Here is a 21,949-nt window from a genome sequence, read left to right as displayed (position 1 = left end):
AAGCTGAGATTCTGGACACGTGTCAATATTTGCATGGTCATCGATAATTTCTGAAAATAAAACTTAATAAAAAAGCTTGACGTTAAGATATTTATGTACTTAAATAACCGTTTTATACCGAATGTTTACAAAGTTTATGTAAAGTATGATTGTAAAGATAACACAAGCCCCATTGAATACTACACAAATAATCGTCATCGGACAGAAAGAGTTTGTTTTTCCTGGAAACCATATTGTTTACGTGGACATAAGGATCAATTTTGGAACATAATTGGATTTTCATTTTCGAAAGTCGATTTTTATCGAGCGTTAATTATTTACCTTAAGAGAAAGTTCAAACAAGTGTTTTGTTTGTCATGATTGTATAATTAGTGTTAACTATGTTATCATATCTTTGACCATATTGTAAATTGATGTGGTTTTTTATATCATGAGCCGCATGTGGTATTCCACCCATAGAATGTATGTTGGCATTCCGCCAAAAGTTCTCTCTATAATAGTTTAAAAAAATAGAGAATAAAAAAGAGAATATGTTGAAAATGTCAGTCAAATTACTTTACTCTGAGCCTAGATATTGGCTCAAATCGAAACAACCTACCTGCAACAAAACAATCTACACTTTCCACGCTAACTAGACGTGCAATTAATATCTGTCATGCAGAAAACTTACCAGCTGGAATCCAACATCTTAAAACTGGTTTTACCACCCTGAATGGAAACCCGGAACAACTTGTTACTAACTTTATTAATAAAACCCAAAACCAGATCTACCACCAGTAAGAGTAATTATTCCATTTAATGGTAAACGTAAACTCACCTACCAAATCCAACGTTTATTGAATAACATATTTACTAAAAATGAAACGATTAAAGACCACCTGCGCGCGAATGGCAAACTGAATCCCACCGTCCCTGTTCCACCGAAAAGTTGAGTTTACAAAATAGATTGTTCATGTGGAGAGACATATGTCGGCGAAACGAAGAAACCTCTAAATGTAAGATTGGCTGAACACAAATCTAAAGCTGTCTCGAATAAATCAGCCGTAGCGGCACACCTTAAAGACAACAGACAGCACAGCATAAATTGGTCAGAGGTAACAATCAATTCTGGAGCGAAATCAAGCAAAAAAGAAAACAAGACGGATACTGGAAACTATCCACATAAAGAAAACAAGACGGATACTGGAAACTATCCACATAAAGAAAAACCGGCCTGAGCTCAAACTAGATGTTGGTATCTACCTACCCAAAGCTTATGACCCCTTAATTTTAAGTAACAATTAATGCCCGGAACTGTTTTACGTCATAAGATATACCATCTTTTAGCTTTATATAATTTCAAATATATTTCCACATAAGCATTTATGTTTATAGTATGTAACTAGATCCATCAATTATCTTTATGTACATTATGTAATACTATTCACAATACACAAATAAGTCCTATACAGATATCATAATAATTAAGGTGCCTTTTCACCATTGATTTTAAGCTCTTTGATGCCCAGAGACATATCTTATGGCTTCGCGTAGTAGGCTTCACTACTAGTAGTAGGCTTGATTAATTCCTCTTCTTTACTCCTTTATCCGCTGTAGTTACCATATACTATGTGCTATCATAATTAATCTTAGTATACTTACTTTGGTAACTAATTAAGCTAGGGTTTCATGATTGTTAGTTTCTGTTATTATTGTTCAATGTACCTATATATACCACTGTCACAATTTTCCTCATTTGTAATTTGCATGCTTGATAACGACCTGGCGAAATCTTGTTATCCATAGAACTGTGTTGTATTATAGTAGTGTATTGTGGGACTTCGAGCACAAGCCTATTAAACATACATTATACAAGAGCTAATTCTACCAATTGCAGGGCTTTCTTTAGGCCTGAAATATTATCTAAATTATTAATTAGACATTAATTAACGTATCCAGACCATAATCAACCCTCGATGGCATCGATAGCCTGTCATATTTACTGGATTAGAACCCGATCTGCTGCTTCTGATTAAATCAAAAAGTGGATAATGGAGACTATGTTTTTATCGTACCGACTTTAGTAATGATGATCGAGGCTAGACCCAAAATTCAATCGCTAAATACTCGGTTCAGGATGGATCAATTTGACTGAAATTTTTAGCAAATTCCCTTTACATTATCTTACATTTAACTATTATAGTGAGAACTGCCAGCTCTTTATCTAATCTCCCATAATGTATCTTTAATAACTTAAACTGTACCAGGCTTAAATGTATTCGTCGACTACTTAATCTGCCTTATCGTACTTATAATAAACTACTACTACCTGTTAAAAATCAGTTGCCCTCAAGATTTGTGAAATTCATTAAAACATCAGTTAACAACAAGAACCTTTACATCAGGACTTGTAGTAGACATGCTTTTTATGGGAGTGGTTCTAATATTTGTAATAATATAAATATATTTATTTTAAATACAATATTTCGAGATTTAACTTCTGAAAGTGCAAAAAACCCATTTTGTTTTGATATTGACAATGATATGGTGAATCTTCAAAAGTCAGCAACTGTGGAAGATATGATATATTATTAGAATGAAACAACAAAGATACAAACCGTGAACATATACGTGAAATAATTCACCATCTACATGTATACACTGATTGAATAATCTTTACCTTATAGCGATTGTATAATATTTTATTATATCGTTTGTAATTTATGTATTTATAATTTAACAATACTCGAGTACGAATAAAATATATTATTATTATTATTATTAATATAATTAAAAATGGAAATGTCCTGGAAAATGAAAGAGGGGAACTGTCTCGATTGTCCAGGTCTCTGTTTAAACACTTAATGATAATGTTGCCTGTTTGACCGAGGTAATAGTACATTCATTGTTTTGAGGCCCACCATGGCACCTTCAAAAGTCAGCATTTAACTTTCAACGAGAGAAAGATAGAAATGGGGTTTAACGCCCACTCGACACAAACTAGGTCATTTCGGGACTATACTTTCAAGGAGAAACAATATATTTGCCAATTAATCAACTGACACTAGTAAATTATAGGATTAATAGGATTATTCTTTAACAAGACAGGTCTGTGTATAGATATCATGTGTTTAAGGCTTTATTTTAAACATGTGACTTTAAAAATGCAATTGTCGCTTTAATGATATATTAGTTAAGAGCTAAATTTGTCTATTGCAAGTCTTTTTTTAGGGTTCGGAAGTTATAGAAGTTATTAATTAGACCTTAATTTGCATGACAAGCTCAAAATCATCCCTGTAGAGGCTCGGATGGCTTGGATACAGCTTGGATTTAAACAGTGGTCCGTTTAATAATTAAATCAATAAATGGCTGAGCAAGCTTACGTTTACCGTTAATCACTGAGGTCAATCCCGGAGACTGCCGATGAAGTGACTGCCATCGAGAATATCAACCAAACGATCGGCAGTTCTCGAAGACGGTGCGGAGACAGTTGATGCCTATTTGTAGTCCAAACTTTCAAAAGTGATAATTTCGTTCAGAATAAAGCAATTTAACTGAAATTTTCAATATACATTTTTTTCATAATCTATTTTTGAAATGTTATAGCAAGAATACCCAACTCTATTAAACCCTTAACTGATTTATTTTTAAGTGCTGGAATGATTGTGAAGTAGTGGTTTGACAACCAATTAGGCAACAGATATAGAAATAATTATGCCTTTCTAAGAAAATATGTAATTATTGCTTTAAATGTAATTGAGTAGGATTGGAAAGGCGAGATTCTCTGTTCATAACCTTTGAATATATTATCAATCAAAGAAGCGTAAGATTCGAACTGAATGGTTGTATGCGTTGGCAAGTGATGCTACTGTTTTCTATCAAAAGGAAGAACCCACAATAACACCAGCCTATCTGGTTACAGTATGCTTTTTATTGTTGCAAAAACCTGTATGAATTATTTATTATTTGTTATCCTCAATAAAGCTTTACATGACATCTTTTAAGAAAAGGTACAAAGGAGGAGTGTTTGTTTTTATAAAAAATAAGATAAAAGAAATTCATTGAACTAATGTCAAAAGTACTTGTAGTAATCCTAAATCCCCGGGGCCAATGTCACTGAATACTTATCATCTCTCTTAAGCCCGACACACACGTTCGATTTTGTTTTCGCTGGTTGAAGCAACGACAAATATATATATGTTATGTATGTGGGGGTACAGTTAATTTAGCGGCGCGCTTCCTGTGGATGAAAATCTGTTCGCCATTTTTTGTGATCTCTTAATAGTTTAGCTTGCGCTTATTAGATACAAGAAAACAATGGCATAAACAGCGATTGATATAAGATTTTATAGCGAAAACACTTCTTTGTCATCAATAACCTTTTCCAAAGTCACCCAGGACTAACCGATGCGTCCCTTAATCTACAGGGATAATCACCCGATCATGTTGAACCCCCGAGCTCTCCCGAGCACAGGTAGCTATCCTCGATGATTGTAGTACTATGGTCTTTGCGACCACGTTGTATCTTTAACTATTTGTTAGATTCACACATTGTATAGAAGTCATATCTCACGCACTTAAATTAAAATTAGTGATGGATTGATATATAAAAAGATTTATAAAACCAAAACATAGCTGATTCTGCTTGAAAGCCAGAATATCATGTTTATCACTTGTGTAGGAATATTGTTATTGCATGATTTGGCTTAGTGACCAATAATTATAATTAATTACGTCATAGTTGACCAATTAGATAATTGAAAGTCGAAACCCAAGGATAGAAAACCACGAGAGCTCTGGCCGTTCAGCCACATGAACAATATTGTAAAACAACAATTATATGAGAAAAGAGTAAAGGTCGTGTGCTTGATCCTTTATCATCAGATGGTGGGATGGGATGGGTATTCAAAGCGCAAGATAATCATATAGACATAGACGTCACAGTTAATGCTGCTTCGTATCAATGGAATTAAATCACAATGTGGTCCTATTAATTAATTGTAAAAATAAAATATAAAAGTCCCTAAAATAATAGATATCATAGCCATTATGATTCTATGAATTATCTATTCTCTATAGTTTATGTTCAGATACTGTGAATTATCTAATTTCTATAGTTTTTGTTTAGATACTATGAATTATTTGATTGTGGTGCATCACAGGTGCCTTTGTTTGTAAGAACACCCCTGAAGAACACTAGTAGTGAGTATAAAACAACGTAATTAAAATATTAAAGTCGAAGTTAGGTAGCAATAAAACTATCAGTGCAACTCGTATTATACTAAAATTAACGAGCGGCACAAATGGGCCTCGTACAAAGCCAAGAGTGAATTAAGCGAACGTAATTTGATCAACGTGCCCGACTGATTTTATAAAATAAGGAATATGTCGAGTGCAATTTGTTTCAGCTAATTTGTCGTGTGAATGGTACTCGGTTATCAGGTCAGAGCCTTCCAAATTGAAATCAAGTGACACGGACCAGTTCGACCAATATGTAGTATCATATTTAGTTTGCGTATACCTTGTCGTCCGTTTTGACGTAATTGACAACTTTTGGGAGATTCAGTCCAAGAGAATTCCTATTGAGCCCTACTTAACGATATTGGGTTTTTGTGCCCACGCGGGATCTTGGTACAAATTACTCCCAGGGCTGGTAAACAGACATAACAGTGTGTCTCGACTTGAATTATAGGTTTTAAACTTACATTATGCAAGAGGTAAATCTGCCTATTGCAGGTCTTTCTTTGGGCCTGAAATGTTATATAAACTATTAATTGGTCATTTATTAAGATGAAAAGATCTTAAACTACTTTCGATGTCATCTTATGTGTCGGATTTTTACTGGATTTGAATCGGATTTGCCGCTCAACGCTCACTGATGATTTAGTCCAAAAATGGATTATTATCGTACCGGTTTGAGTAATGATGATCGAGGCTAGGCCTAAATTTCAAACGCTAATGTCTCGGTTCACAGTTGAGCAATTAGACTGAAATATTCAGCATATTCCCTTTACATTATCTAGTTTTTAACTATTATAGTGAGAACCGCCAGTTCTTTATCTAATCTTCCATAATGTATCTTGAATAAAGCTTTCACTGAGGCAATACTTCAAGCAATAAATATCCTCAATTATGATCGATGTTGACGGATATTGAACAGACTAAACCTAATACAGCCATATAAGGTATTAATTAAATATGCATTATGATGGGCTGTAAGATGCATTTTGCAATAAGTGCTAAATCAATCGGCCTACTACAGGTCCTTTGGGTGGGTGGGGAGGGGGGCTTCAAATGATATATAAAATATTAATTAGGCATTTATTCACACAAGCCCTTAATCAACACTCTAGTCGCCCTGATATTGAATGAATTACTAATTTAATGTTAAAATGGATAATCGAGACTTGGTTTATTAACGCAGCTATGGTACATTATGCAAAAGTCAAATCTGTTTATTGCAGATCTTTCTTTAGGCCTGAAATGTTATCTAAGCTATTAATTAGACATTAATTAACTTATCCAGATCATATTCAGCTCTCGTTGCCATCGCTAGCCTGCGATATTTAGCGGATTGTAATACATTTTTTGGAAAATAAGATTAAATCAATAAATGGATAATCGAGACATTGTTTTTTTTTTATCGTACCAACTTTAGTATGATGATCGAGGCTAGCCTAAAATTCAAAAGCTAATATCTCCGTTCAGAGTGGAGCAATGTGACTGAAATTTTCAGCATATTCTATTTACGTTATATATATTTAACTATTATAGCAAGAACAGTCAACAATCGTGTATATGTCGGCATGAACGTAATAACCATTAACAGATGGAATTCGGAAAAAGAGTACGCCGTAGCGCCTCTGTCCGGGCAAAATGTCCATGTATGTATGTCCATCTTCATTAGCCCAGTCGATACAGAAAAATATTACCTCAATCCCGATTTAATTTCATTTCGTTTATATATATATATATCTTTTCGTTTAAAGTACCCAACATAGAAACACGTTACTGATTCATAAACAAACCTACTGGTTGCCATTACGTAAAATATTTCATCCCCATCCTCTTAAACTATTCCTTTGTTGATCACCCGAGCGGTAGTTATAATGAATGAATGAGAGAGAGAGAGAGAGAGAGAGAGAGAACTCGGGTGGAGGATTCCCAATCTTAGACAGGTACAATGGCTGAACAGTGAGAGAGAGAGGATTTAAGTCCACTCGACACAAACTAGGTGATTTCGGGACTAACATATGGTTCAACTTTATTTCTATAATTCGCTTTCGCGTAGGCGTTCTTAGCAGTGGGAGGAAACCGGAGGACCCGGAGAAAACCCACGAGGTTGGAAAAGCGATCCTACTCCTTGTCACGTACAACAAGGGGAATCGAGACCACGCCAGTTGACTCAATGACAGACCTTATGACACAACACGCACGCGCTAACCATTCGGCCATCCCACCCCTTTGGTAGTTCTAATGACTAAATGATGCTAAAATATGAAAAACTCAATTATTTCAGGTGAAAAGGTGCAATATTATAATTACACAATCCGTTACGGTTATACTCCAAACTAATCGCCAATGCCTTTTCAAAGATCTTGCCAATTTCTATGAAATATGCCATGAATATATTGCCCATTATGAGTTCATTAATGGTGATAAATTCCAGTATATATTGTGTATAATATTGAACCTAATGATAGAAATCAATATAATATTTACTGATTATAAATCAGACTATCATAGTAAGCTGGTATTAATCCTATAATGAATAATCTAACATCAACATGTCATCGTATAGTCGGATCATATTTATCTTCTTATTAACTAGACGTGTCAAAGTTGATTAACCTCGTCGTTTAACTCTTAATCGGGTTCAAATTATCGATAAACTCATAATCTGAGATTATGATCGACCCCCCGGGGGATATATTTGGTTGTTGTAAACTGGGTAGCATGCAATGAAATAATGATAATAATTTATTTGTTGACCGGACATTTATCTTTTACCCCACTTAAAAAGGTTAGGGCTCGGGATAGTATTTGCCAAAATACTCATTTATATAAAGCGGCCATTTTGAACTCCGGAAATATCCGAAACTCCCCCAACCGACCTAAAATTGGCATATCTCGACATTTTAGGGGATTATACATCCTCGGTCTCCTCAGTGGCATGGTTCCGTTCTACTCCATTGAGCCGGTTGGCGAGGTTCGGGTGTTTCCGGAGTCCAAAATGGCCGCTTCGTATAAATGAGAATTTTAGGAAATACTAACCCTAACCCTAACTTTTTTAGAAGACTGAACATGGGTCCAATTTACCTTTTACCCCTCTTAAAAGGGTTCGGGTTCGGGTTAATATTTCCCAAAATACTCATTTATGTAAAGCGTCCAATTTGGATTCCGGAAATACCCGAAACTCCATAACCGGCCTAAAATTAGCATCTGCCGACATTTTAAGGGGGTTATGCATCGTCGGTATCCCCAGTGGCATAGTTCCGTTCTACTCCACTAAGGCCTGTGTTCATTCATGGGGGAGACACAGTCAAATTATGCGCTCTTGATACTTGTGTCATTTTTATCAACCAATCGAGTGGGCGGAATGAATTGCATTTTATGGCAACTAATAGTATTGTCGTGAAGGTCAACAAAGACACTAAGACTGGTATGTAAACTGTTTTTTGATTGGTTCGTAGAATCAATCTACGATCAAGGGCAGAAAATTTAAATTCGTGAAAACCCCGTGAATGGAACCAGGGGTTAGTGGAGTAGAACGGAACGATACCGCTGGGCATACCGAGGATGCGGGTTGTATGACCCAATGGTCTAGTGTCGCGGCTTCCATCCCTGACAAGGACTAGGCCTCTCGATTGGTTCATCATTTTAAAGATCTCTGCAATAAAACTTTACCATGTTAGTCCCGAAATGACATAATATGTTTAAGTGAAGTTAACACACTGAAAAGTTTACGTGAAAAGACAATGGGCGTAATTAAATCAGTAAACAGTAAATATTTTATTTCCTTTCGTTTCGTTATTAATTTTTAATTTTTAACTCGTGTAGATAAAACGGGGAAGGTGGGCGTACAACTCACAAATCGAAACACGACAAACACTGTCCTCAATGGAAATGTTACGTCTATATAAAAAGCCGGAGCTCTGTATAAAGGCCGGAAGTGAAACTAAAACTTGTAAACAAACCGACTTCCGCCTACTCATTCAAACAACAAATGTATCGAGCTTTCCTCATCAATAATCGACAGAACACAGCAGAGACGAATCTAACATGTTTACATTTACGATATAAGTTAAACTCCTTTAAGGAAATGAAAATGAAATGAAATGAAATGGAGTTTAACGTCCTACTGTTCTGCTCCTAACCTGGGCTAATGAAGACGGGCATACGCCATACAGTGTGCTATGAGGGAAATTTTGCCCGGACAGCGGCACTACGGCCTACTTTTATATCGAATTCCAACTGCCAAGGGATCTTTTACGTGCACGCCAATGTGTACACGGGACCTCGGTTTTTCGTCCCATCCGAACGACTAGACATCTTTCCTTGTCAGCCCCTCCGTCCTGCATCACTCTTAAGGGAGAACCACGCCGGAAAACTGGATGAACTTTCTCGGCCTCCAGGCTAGAAGGCTAGCGTCTTACCCACTTAGCCACGTGATCCCCACTCCTTTAAGGATGAGAGCTGAATTTAACTTCAACAAATAAAGAACAATCAAATTACCAATGAATAACATCAAACAAAACTGCATAAAAGGAACTGTCGATTTACTATTTTTTTTTCTGTAAAGTTTGCTGTATGAAATCGACATTAGTGTTTTTTATAAAGTAGTCAAATATTGTATTGTTGGTTTACGGACGGCCTCTGGCTACAGTTTTATTTACAATCAATAAAATGGGTTTTTTTAACAAATAACTCATAAAAAACACGGTGGATTGACTCGGTACCTGGATTGACTCGGTACCTGGTTTGACGCGGTACCCGGTTTGAATGGTTTGACTTGGCACCTGGTTAGGCTTGGTATCTGATTTGGGCTCAGTGTCTGATTTGACTTTGTGTCTGGTTTGGCTCGGTGTCTGATCTAACTCGCTACCTGATTCAGTTCGGTACCTGGTTTGACCTGTTCGTTTGGTTCCGTAAACGGTTTGAACGTACGCGGTGCGTTCGATACCTGGATTTATCCGGTGCCTGGTTTGATCCGGTGCCTGGTTTCAATCGGAATCTGACTTGGCTGGTTTGGTTTGGTACCTGGTTTGGCTTGGTATGTGGCGTGACTGGTTAAGTAGGTATCTGGTTTGGCTTGGTATGCGGTGTGACTGGTTAAGTCGGTATTTGATTTGGCTGATTTGGTTCAGTACTTAGTTAGGCTTTGTACCCGGTTTGACTATGTACCTGGTTTGATTCGGCACCTGGTTTGACTCGATTCCTTGTTGTATGTGACTCGAGTTGAAAGTCACCAGTTATGTATCTATGTGGTTTGTTGGTGACATGAAAGCTGTATCATATCGACCGAGAATTGATTGGTCATGTTGCTTACGTTTCATTGTCTTTATAAAACACTCTGCTGGAGGTTAGGTACTATTCAATCTGATTAAAATACTGATCTATATTTCGTTTCGTTTTTTATACTTTATATGCCCTCTACTGCCTGAAGATCTGGTCAGTTGTAGAAGGAGGTCGCGTTAAGGGCCACACGAGTGACTTTTGTCCCTATGACGCCAGACATTTGATTAACCGCTTCATTGGTTAATCCCTCACATCAACGTGGACGTAGGTTATATAATAACTCTTCCAGATCCTAGTGTAGGAAAGACAAGTAAAACGAAATTTTGAACTATAAAAAACGAAACGAAATAGTTTTAATCAGATTGGTTACTATAAATCTCTGTCTTGGTATTTCTATTATTAGGTCTTGAATATTATATATGTCGATCATTTCAATGTTAAAGTCGCCTTTCAGTTACTAAACACAAATAAGTTACCAAAGCGGATACCAAGTTAAACTGGTTATATCACGTTACATGTATCTTGTAGTTTTTCTTCCCAGGGTAAAATTTTACATGTATATTGTAGTTTTTGTTGTCATGGTAGCATGTTTTTAATATTTATATATATATATATTTAGATACATAGATGCAGAATGGGAAGAGAAACTACAATATATATTTTTTTGTCCCCATGGTAATATTTTACATATATTGTAGTTTTTCTCCCCAGGGTAACATTTTACATCCATGTATGTAAATGAATTGACGATTGGTGTAGGCTTTATATTGACGTAAAGATTAGCCGAGCCCAAAGAAAATTAAATTTTAAGTCCGGTCAACGAGTTGATAACAAACAGAATCAGGTACCACCGTACCATGGACCAGGACCTGACTATGACGTCATCGCAGCCATCTTGGAATTGTGAGGCCCTTCCATAAATCAAAGTATGCGCATAGGAACCAGTTCCTGGACCAAACAAGTACGACCATACTATGGACCAGAAACTAACCAAGTTGTTGGATGAAATTGAAAAATCTAATTCACAAAATCAATGTAGAATTGTTCAAAGAAGAAGCATGCCAATTATCATGTCGATCGGATTTGAATTGACGGAGCCTTAGGCTTTTTCGAAGAGCATCACCCCAAGTAGAAGAAGAAAAAGAGCAAGTACTAGATGAGTAGGGGTTAGCTACCTGTTCCTCGTCCAAAAATGAGTTGTGAAAAAAAGCTCTTTGACCATGCCCCCAAGGACCGTTAAGACGGTTTCAAAGAAATAAGAAATAGCCATTATGATACGCTTGAAATAGTCGCAGTGTTTTTATTCAAGAAGCGGTGGATAACCATTGATGTAGGATGTATGGATATAGTTACGATGTTAATAGTACGCATTTATTATTAATGATTCTCATCGCTTAAAAGATTTTAATAATAAGCTTACGGGAGGTTCGATTGATAATCGTGCAGTGGGTCGTAAAATAAACAAGATGATTTAATAAAAGAATTATGAATAATATATATTGATCAACACCCCGCAAAAAAACTCGACCGTAAACAAAATTACTTTTAATTACTGAGAGAGCGAGAGAGAGGGGGAGAGAGAGAAAGAGCCCGGGGGAGGAATCCCAATCTTTGTCAGGTATAATCGCTGAACAGGGGTTTAACGCCCACTCACCTCAAACTGCCCATGGTACCTCTGTAATTCAATAATTCGTAATCCTTGATTCGTACAAGCCTAAAATTTATTGCTTGGAACTTAATTCAATCACGTACGTGGTCATCAAGAGCCCACACGTTAGACACTTCATGACGTAAGCCCGATCTTCTTTAGCCCGGTTGGTACAGAAAAGAAGGGAGTTAACCTGCTTGTAGGGACAACTCCCACTATACCCTATTTCCCCTGTATGTTCAAGTTGGACCACTAAAATATCAGAGAAATATTCTATGCTTTACTCATGCATATTTAAATACATTATTTTCGTTTACTAATTATTGTTAACGTCTTGGAATAGATATCGGAGTGTCAATTAGGGGGTAGTGGGGAGGACGCTAAACCCAATTTTATTTCATTTACTTTATATTAAATCCAATTTCAGTTTATTTACTTTACATTAAATCCAATTTAAAGGAGCTAAATCGCTAACATTTGGGACCTAGAAATTGACACAAGTGGGTCGGAACTCATATAATACTGTAATATGAATGTATATAAACTGATATACATTCAATGGTTTCCGTTTTTACTCTAATTTCAAGCCAGCAGTCTCAATCGAATGCAAATTTCTAGCGCCTGGTTATTCCAGTCTACATACGCCGTTTGGTTTGGTGCAATATGTCTAGCCTCGTTCCTGGAGTCTCTTGCTAGAACTGGGGCTGAAACGCATTATGGTACACGATTCGTGTACCAATGGTAAAATGTTTATTTTGTCTTAAATATTGGATATCAGAAGCCCATCTTTTCCCGGTAAGATCACAGCATCAATGTTGATTTAAATTGACAAATAATTTGTGTTTTCAATGTTGAAGATTTTGGATGATATTGAGTTAGAGACTTAGCTACTTTAAGTTCATTTACTTTACATTAAATCCACTTTCATTTCGATTGGTCATAAATACCTTTCTGGTCCTGATCTGCATTTTTACCAGTGAATAGTCCATAGATTCTATTATCCAGTATTTTATATAACTTGGATTCGATCTTCCAGTGCTATATGACTTGATTTCGAACGGTAGAGATGTGCAGTCTTCACCTACCGCGCCGTGATGATATTAAATGTATTGATCTCGGATTGATGAGGGATTGTACATGTGTTATACCTGTGATAAGACGACATCTTGTACCGTTCTGATGTAATTACACAATAACTACCTCCATTAAACCAAACGTCTTACTTTTCTGTATCGACAGGGTTAAAGATACATTGTGTACGATTTAGATAAAGAGCTAGCCATTCGTGCTATAATAGCTCAAAAAAAGATCATGTAAAATGAAAATATTGAAAATTTCATTCAAATTACTTCATTCTGAGCCAGGGGGGCTGGATGGCTTAGTGGTTAGCACGTTCGCGCTGTATCATTAAGTCTATCATTGAGTCAACTGGCGTGGTTTCGAATCCCCGGCTGTACGTGACAAGGAGTAGTGTCGCCTGTCCAACCTCGTGGGTTTTCTCCGGATCCTCCGGTTTCCTCCCACTGCTAAAGACCCCTACGCGCACGCGAATGATAGAAATAAGGTTTAACCATATGTTAGTCCCGAAATGACCTAGTTTGTGTCGAGTGGACGTTAAACCCCATTTCTCTCTCTCTCTCTCTCTCTCTCATTCTGAGCCAAGTTACCACTGTTCGTTGTTTTGACAAGATGTGTGCATAGTGGTGACAAGGGCACTGGTATATTCAGGATTCGCTTTAAATGGCGAACCGTTCTAATCTAGTTAAAATCTCGAGTATTCGATGCGATCGAGAGTTGATTATGGTCTTGTTTTGTCAATAAATCTCTAATTATTAGTTTATATAACATTTCAGACCTAAAGCAAGACTTGCAATAGGCAGATTTAGCTCTTGCGTAATGTATGTGTCGAGTGGACGTTTAACCCCATTTCTCTATGAGGGAAATTTTTCCCGGGCAGCGGCACTACGGCCTACTCTCATATCGAATTCCATCGATTACCCGACCTCCAGGCTAGCGAGCCAGCGTCTTACCCACTTAGCCACGTGATCCCCGCATGGTACTACAACTTATACCCTAACTTTGTATGTTGTTCCGAATGGATAAAAGGAAACAAGAAGGACTGTGATTGGAAATCTGGAGAATCGACAACATGGTTTCATAAAATGTATGGCTGGATCGACAATGCTGCCTACTAGTGCACGGTCCACAAGACCGTTTACAATGGGGGTCCGCATTCCACATGTAAGTCGTGTAAAATGCAGTGAATAAGAGGACAAAAAGAGAGAAAATCAACTTTAAGATTGCGATATGAAAATTCAAATGCCCAGAAATCTGTCTCCACTCCCTGGAGAATTATCCCAACAAAAGATGTAATTTATTTATAAGAACAAGCGATTCGAGCGATATTAATTCACCCATGAGAACATCTAACGCCATTGTTCATGTCGCTTAGCCCGGAATGCAACCCAATGGAGTATGTATTCCAATCGAAAGATCGTCAGTTCTTGTTCATTATTTTTTTAAATGGGTATCTAGAGGGTAGACTTTTAGCTTAAAACATCCTGACATTTGTGGTCACGGTTCTTGAAACATCAATCATGTCCATAATTTATTGACAGAAGTAGCAACTAGAGCGTGGACTTTTAACTTGGATCATTCTGGCACTTCAGGTCATTGTTCCCGGTACCATAAATGTTAAATATTACGTTGTAGATCACGTGTGGAGTTTAGTAGGAATGGTGACCCATATATATTATGTGAACTACTCATAAATGAAATAAAATGGGGTTTAACGCCCCACATTGGGGATATTAAAGACGGGCATACAGTGTGCTGTAAAGGAAATTTTCCCCGGACAGCGGCTCTACGGCTTACTCTTATATTCAATTTCAACTGTCAAGGGATCTTTTACTTGCACGCCAATGTATACACATGACCTCGGTTTTTCGTTCCATAATGTTGAATTCCCCATTAATGTTCAGATATAATATCTAAATTAGAAAAAGAAATGAATTCATTCAAAGACCGTCTGTCAAACTAATGAAACTTGCATAAACCGATTGACTGGTCGGTTCAATGCACATTTTTAGTACCGTCTGAACAACTAGATGCTTTTCCTTTGCAGACCATTCCGGGAACATTTCTCGGCTAACATCTGGATCGAAACCTGGATCGCCTGGTTAGTTAGCCAGTGCCTTACCCACTGAGACACATGATGGACAGGTCGATCACAAAAGTTAAATGGGTGGTAACTAGTGCTATCCCGGGAACATCTAGATCGAAACCTGGGCCGCCTGGGGAGTTAGCCAGCGCCTCACACACTGAGCCACATGGTGGACAAGTCGATCACAGAAGTTTAATGGGTGCTAACTGGTGCTAATAGCAGCTCAAACTGATTAGCCGTGAATATTCGTTAAGCGACTACAATCATTGAGTGGGATGACATCGGTGCGAGTTAATTAGCTCACAATAAAAACTATTATTAACTTCTATTAACTAAAAATTAAATTCTAAAACACTTTTTAGAAGTGCTCATCATTCGTGATCTGTGGCTAACTGACCCGGAGCAAACCCAAGAGGTCATACAGGCGAACTTACTCCACGCCTGTACAGATGTGGAATCGAATCCGAGCCAGGATTAGATAATTAAACCACGAACCACGTAACATATTATACAACCGAAAGGATATTCTAATTTTCAAATATATTTCAAATGGCTTTTAATGTCTTCCTTGCTGGGGTTTAACATCTACACACAATGGTGATATCGCAGATAATTATTTTTTTTATTTCCGTTTATATTCCGCATTTTGTAATTAATCGGATTTCATTTTATATCTGATACGAATGTTTGAATATTTGATGACCACTTGAGTTCCTCATGTTGATCCACGGCTTGTTTTACAGTAATATTATATCTAGTGACAGTACGATACAATGTTTATCCTGACGTAATGTTTGTATGAGAGAGAGAGAGAGAGAGAGAAAGAGATGACACAAACTACGTCATTTCGTGACTAAAGTATGGTTCAATTCGCCAGTTGACTCAATGACAGGCTTTATGATACAATGCGCACGCGATAACCATTCGGCAATCCACCCCCGCCCAAATTTACACCCAATTCAACCTACCCGCCCCTCCTTTCCTCTCCTCTGCTTTCCCATCCACGAATTGAAGATAGTATCCTGTTTATTTTTTTTTCGAAAAATTAGTTATATTTGACACCCATATCAGACATTTACATTTTTGACGTTGACATGACATTTAACACGAACATTGCACATTGAAGTTTTATGGCGTTGACATCCGACACCAATTTTTGACATTAATATTTTCCGACGTTAACATTTGACATTACATTGGGCATTACCGTTTTTTGGCTTTGACAGTTGTCACCAAAAATGGACGTTAACGCTTTGTGTCTCGGTTGACATCATCAATATGTTGAATTCTTGAAATGAAATGAAATGCGGTTTAACGTCCTACTGTTCTACTGAGAACTGGGCTAATGGAGACGGGCATATGCCATACAGTGCGCTATAAGGGAAATTTTGCCTGTACAGCGGCAGTACAGCCTACTCTTATATCGAATTCCAAATGTCAATGGATCTTTTACGAGCAAGCCAATGTGTACACAGGACCTCGGTTTTTCGTTCCATAATGTTGAATTCCCCATTAATGTTCAGATATAATATCTAAATTAGAAAAAGAAATGAATTCATTCAAAGACCGTCTGTCAAACTAATGAAACTTGCATAAACCGATTGACTGGCTGGTTCAATGCACATTTTAAATTGCGCTGCATTCTGTTTTCAAACAGTTTCTGCCGAATGAATTGCGCGTTTCAAGGATATCGAATGTGCTACTTGTAATCTTCAATGACTACAATTTAATTCGTTTAATTGATTGACGTCAGACTAACAGACCACTGAATATGTACAAAGAGAGATTAAAATCGGCGTAATAAAATTCTCATTAAGATATAGTTCGATTTAGAAATAGACGAATAATATATTGAGTCGATAAATTTCAGATCGATGGCGATCGGCAAATGGCACACGGTTATTGAAAGAGCTCCTCAGTTGCTTTCACAAACGTTGATTAGAAAGGACTTACCATAAATAATGTCAGATGATTAATGAATCGACGGATTATTATTATTAGGATATTTTTGTTTGCGAATGGATTAAGGATTATTATTAACAACTAACCAACAGGTACATGTATGTATTATACTGTTATTTTTGTTTATAATTTCAAGATATGGTATTAAACATTTTTTTTTTTATATCCACGTTTTCATTAATACTGAAATGAAATGAAAAGTATACATATAAAAACATGAAAACTTATTATTTGAAAATGTATATGATATAATTATTAAGTTTTCCATGGCTCTTTCCACGTTAAAATGTGTCAAAATTGAAATTTTAACAATAAATTAAAAAATATAATGTCGATGGTTGATGAAATGAAATGGGGTTTAACGTCCTACTGTTCTGCTCCTAAACTGGGCTAATGAAGAATGGCATACGCCATACAGTGTGCTATGAGGGAAATTTTGCCCGGGCAGCGGCACTAACGCCTACTCTTATATCTAATTCCAACTGCCAAGGGATCTTTTACGTGCATTCCAATGTATACACGGGACCTTGGTGTTTCGTCTAATCCGAAGGACTAGACAGCTGTCCTTGTCAGGCCCTCCGTTCTGCACCTCTGACAAGGGGAAACCACGTCGGAAAATCGGGATGAACTTTCTCGGCCAATGCAAGGATCGAACACCCGACCTCCAGGCTAGCGAGCCAGCGCCTTAACCACCTAGCCACCGTGGCTCCCTCGATGGTTGATAATCGTCGGATTGGATTAAAATAGATTAAAAAGAGGCCATACAGTGAAGGTTACTAGTAAGATGTCGTTTGAACATGTCCCGTATATATCGTCTAAAGAATGGGGTGGGGTGTCAAAATATTGACTATTTCTCAGTTCACTATATCTTTGTTCATACTGAACGAAATTAAAGGATTTTTGACCGGATATTTTGTTTAAAGACTCGTTGTTCACAATATTTTAATGAAATGCAATGAAATGGGGTTACCGTCCTACTATTCTGCTCCGAATGGGCTAATGAGACGGGCATGCACCATGAAGTGGGCTATGAGAGAAATTTTGCCCGGCGCCACAGTCAACGGATCCTTTACGTGCACGCCAGTATGTACACGGGACCTCGGTTTTTCTTACTATCCGAACGACTAGACAGCTTTCCTTGACAGGCCCTCCGTCCTGCATAATTGACATGGAGAAACCAGCCGGAAAATCCCGATGAACTTTCTCGGCCAACACCGGGATCGAACCGGAACCGGCAACCTCCAGACCAGCGTCTTAAATGTCACTTTTAAATGTCATGCATGCGTAACACACAATTAACCGGTCTGCAATTCAAGACGAAATTACGGTACATAGTATCTGGTCAAATATGAAATTTGTTCACTTTCGAATGGTATTTAGGCACGAAATTGGCATATGAACTATTATAACAAGTAAAATCATCTGGAATTTAAGAGGGTTTTTTTCTCTCTGTCTTTTTGCCATGAACCGCGAGACCCACCGTTTTGTATACTGAACTATTGTTTTGTATATTATATTGATATTTTCAAAAATATCGTTTTGTATATTGACAAATTCTAAAATGTCGTTTGCACACATACATATTACCATAATACCGTTGTGTAAACTGAAATGTTACCAAAATATTGTTTTGTATACCGAAATATTAATAAAATATCGTTTAGTGTACCGAAATAATATTTTTGTATACCAAAATGATAAGAATTAATTTTTGATGCCGAAATATTAAAATATAATATGTTTTTGTATATGCCGAAAAATTAAAAATATCGTTTCATAATGTTTTTCAGAAGATGGTTCGTGTCACTTTATCAGCTCTGCTGGTCATCCTAACCTACTTGCACAATGGTGAGTTGCTAGACATACTCGTTAGCTGGGAATTGCTTAAATACATAAAGAATTGGTGTAGCAGATGTTCGTCTAGCTTCCATTTCGTGACAAGGAGAAGGGTCACCTGTTCCTCCCCACTGTCATGGGTCTCTCGCTTTCCTCTCCTCTCCCCAGCACTCTTCTTGTACTTGCTGTTAGTAGCCATTAAATAGACACTGTAGGGTTGAGATCAGTTATGTACACATGGACACACTGGCGTTATAAGCATGTCATATTGGTTACTATGCTTTCCCACATGCACTCGAAAGACAACACATATTTTTTTTAATAACTGGACAAACTGCATCTTAGGTAAAGTCTTAAGTGACACCTGATAAAATATGTTAAAATTATTCATTTATGGAGTAAAAAACAGAATATTTCATACTAAACGAATCTAACTTTCTTACACGTCCCCGCCCTCAATTCACTTTAGGAATCCTACATTACTGGTTGATTTGCCGGACACGTATACTTACTGTGAACAGAACATCATGTACCACACTTATATCTTAAGCCGAGAGAGAGAGAAATGGGGTTTACCGTCCACTCGATACAAACTAGGTCATTTCGGGACTAACGTTCAATTTTATTTCATTAATTCGCTTGCGCGTATGGGGGTCTTTAGCAGTGGGAGGAAACCGGAGGACCCGGAGAAAACCCACGAGGTTGGACAGGAGACTCAACTCCTTGCCACGCACAACCGGGGAATCGAACCTTGTGATACAATGCACAAACGCTAACCATTCGGCCATGGTCTTTAACAGTGAGATGAAACTGGATGACCCAGAGAAAACTCACGAGGTTGGACAGGCAACCCTACTTCTTGTCACGCCACTTGACTCAATGGCAGACCTTATCATCCAACGCACACGCGTTAACCATTCGGCCACCCAATCCCCCCATGCAGAGAACAGAAGTAAACAGTGGTCCCGTGTAAACGATGTTGGACTTCGAGGGAGAGAAGGCGGAAAAGTCGCGGACCGGGCACCATTTCTCTCATAGGACACTGTTTGGTGTATACCCTTCGTCATTATTTCGATTAAAGCCGACGAGTAGGACGTTTAACCGTATTCAATTCCTTACTAAAATGCAAGTAGATAAGTTTAAATTATTTTTAATTATGTTTTGTTTTCAGCATCATCAAATCTTGGTACAAGTTTTCTAGTCACGTGTCCTGATAGTCTTCTAGCTTCCGCATACATTGAATATATGCTGTACGTCAATTCACCGGACAGTTCAACAAACATTGTAGTCGCCACGCCCCTATTGGGCTCGAATATTTTTACCGGAAGTGTGGGACAAGGCGAATCGAAAGAAATTCTCTTGTCAAGCACCTACATGATCAGAGGGACGGGTACATCGTCGTACGCCGTGGTGATAAACTCGACCAGTGACGTGTCTGTTTATGTCGTTTTGAAACCAGGTGGTGATGGGTATATGGCGCTACCCGTCGATGCATTGGGTACAGAGTATTACGTAATGACGTATTGTGATCATCCGGGACACAAGCCGTGCGAGTTTACAATTACAGCAGCCGAACCAAGTACACAAATCGAGGTCACACTCTCTATTATCAACACCAGTGCGACCGTGAACCTCACTGGAACCATTTACAGGCATGGCGACGTCATCACAGAAACGTTGATACAATATCAGACGTTACAGATACAATGTGACTATGATCTGACCGGAACTTTAATCGTAGCGAATCGCAGAGTGGCCGTCATTGGTGGGGGTGCAGGATCCACCGTGTCACTTGGAGCAACGCCGGGAGTTCTTCTGGAGCAGTATCCCCCGGTCTCTACGTACGGAACAGAAATACTCGCCATACCATCCCAATTTGTGAAGTCCGCCCCTGGAGATTATTATCGCATCCTGGTGGCCCATCCGTTTACAACCATCCAGATTGGAGTTCAGAATCGTAAATTGATCCGAGAGGCTGGGGACTGGTTTCAAACAAATATCTCCGATATCAGCGTCATCTCCTCTGATAAACCAATTGTTGTGGCACGGTTGACGCTAAGTTCGGAAACTGTGCCCAGTGACGAACGCCCTACCCTGATGATCTTAGTGCCCATCGAACAATTTTTACCTAAATCGACAAGCGTGCTGCTTCCGAAAAGTAACACACCGGATAATAAAGTAATATTAGTATCCAAGACACCAGGACATACTTCAATACAAATCAACTCCAATTTACAAGATCTGGGTTGGACTCCTGTAGCCGGCGCCAATCTTGTTATTAAATATTACACAACAAACGCCTTTAACGCCCAGCAGATATCGAGCCCCCTGGCGTCATTTACCGTTTATTATCAAACCAACTCTGATGAATATTCCACAAGTTATGTTGGTGGAATGATGTTTAATGTCTCTAATCCTGTAAGTAGATTTTTGTTAGTCTTCTAATAGTCCGGATGCAAATAGCCATCACTCGTCAGCATCACCCCGTCAATCTCGTCTCATTAACACAGAGAGAGAGAGAGTGAGAGAGAGAGAGAGGGAGAGAGAGTTTAACGTCCAATCGACACAAAATGTTGGGGATTAACTTATGGTTCAATTTTATTTCAATAGTTCGCTAGGGGTATTTAGCAGTCAGACGAACCCAGAGGTCCCGGAGAAAACCAACGAGGATGGACAGGTGACCCTACTCCTTGTCACGTACATACATGCGGGAAATCGAAACCACGTGACTTGACTCAATGACGGACTTTATGATGCACCCTCCCTCCCCCACGACCAATAACTAAACTTTAATTAGGAGACTATTTTCAAGCAGGTTGGCGAGTTGGATAACTTCCAAGCAG

The 21,949-nt window shown here is 38.0% G+C and overlaps 1 protein-coding gene across 4 annotated transcripts in view; it reads left to right on the top strand.

Moving 5' to 3' along the window:
• The window catches only part of LOC126830950 (uncharacterized), a 43,975-nt gene that overhangs the window by 7,488 nt on the left and 14,538 nt on the right, over window positions 1-21,949 (top strand). For 2 of the 4 annotated variants that reach the window (XM_050561489.2, XM_056103072.1), the window contains exons 2-3: window positions 19,061-19,118; window positions 20,278-21,524. In XM_050561489.2, the coding sequence (XP_050417446.1) occupies window positions 19,064-19,118; window positions 20,278-21,524 (1,302 nt within the window). In that variant the 5' untranslated portion in view covers window positions 19,061-19,063. Of the gene's footprint in view, window positions 1-17,254; window positions 17,369-19,060; window positions 19,119-20,277; window positions 21,525-21,949 lie in introns of those variants that run through there. The other 2 variants (XM_056103073.1, XM_050561488.2) reach the window with 2 other exon arrangements.

The sequence above is a fragment of the Patella vulgata genome, chromosome 8, assembly GCF_932274485.2.
Source record: "Patella vulgata chromosome 8, xgPatVulg1.2, whole genome shotgun sequence".
Taxonomy (NCBI): domain Eukaryota; kingdom Metazoa; phylum Mollusca; class Gastropoda; family Patellidae; genus Patella; species Patella vulgata.
This window is presented reverse-complemented; position numbering and strand designations above follow the sequence as displayed.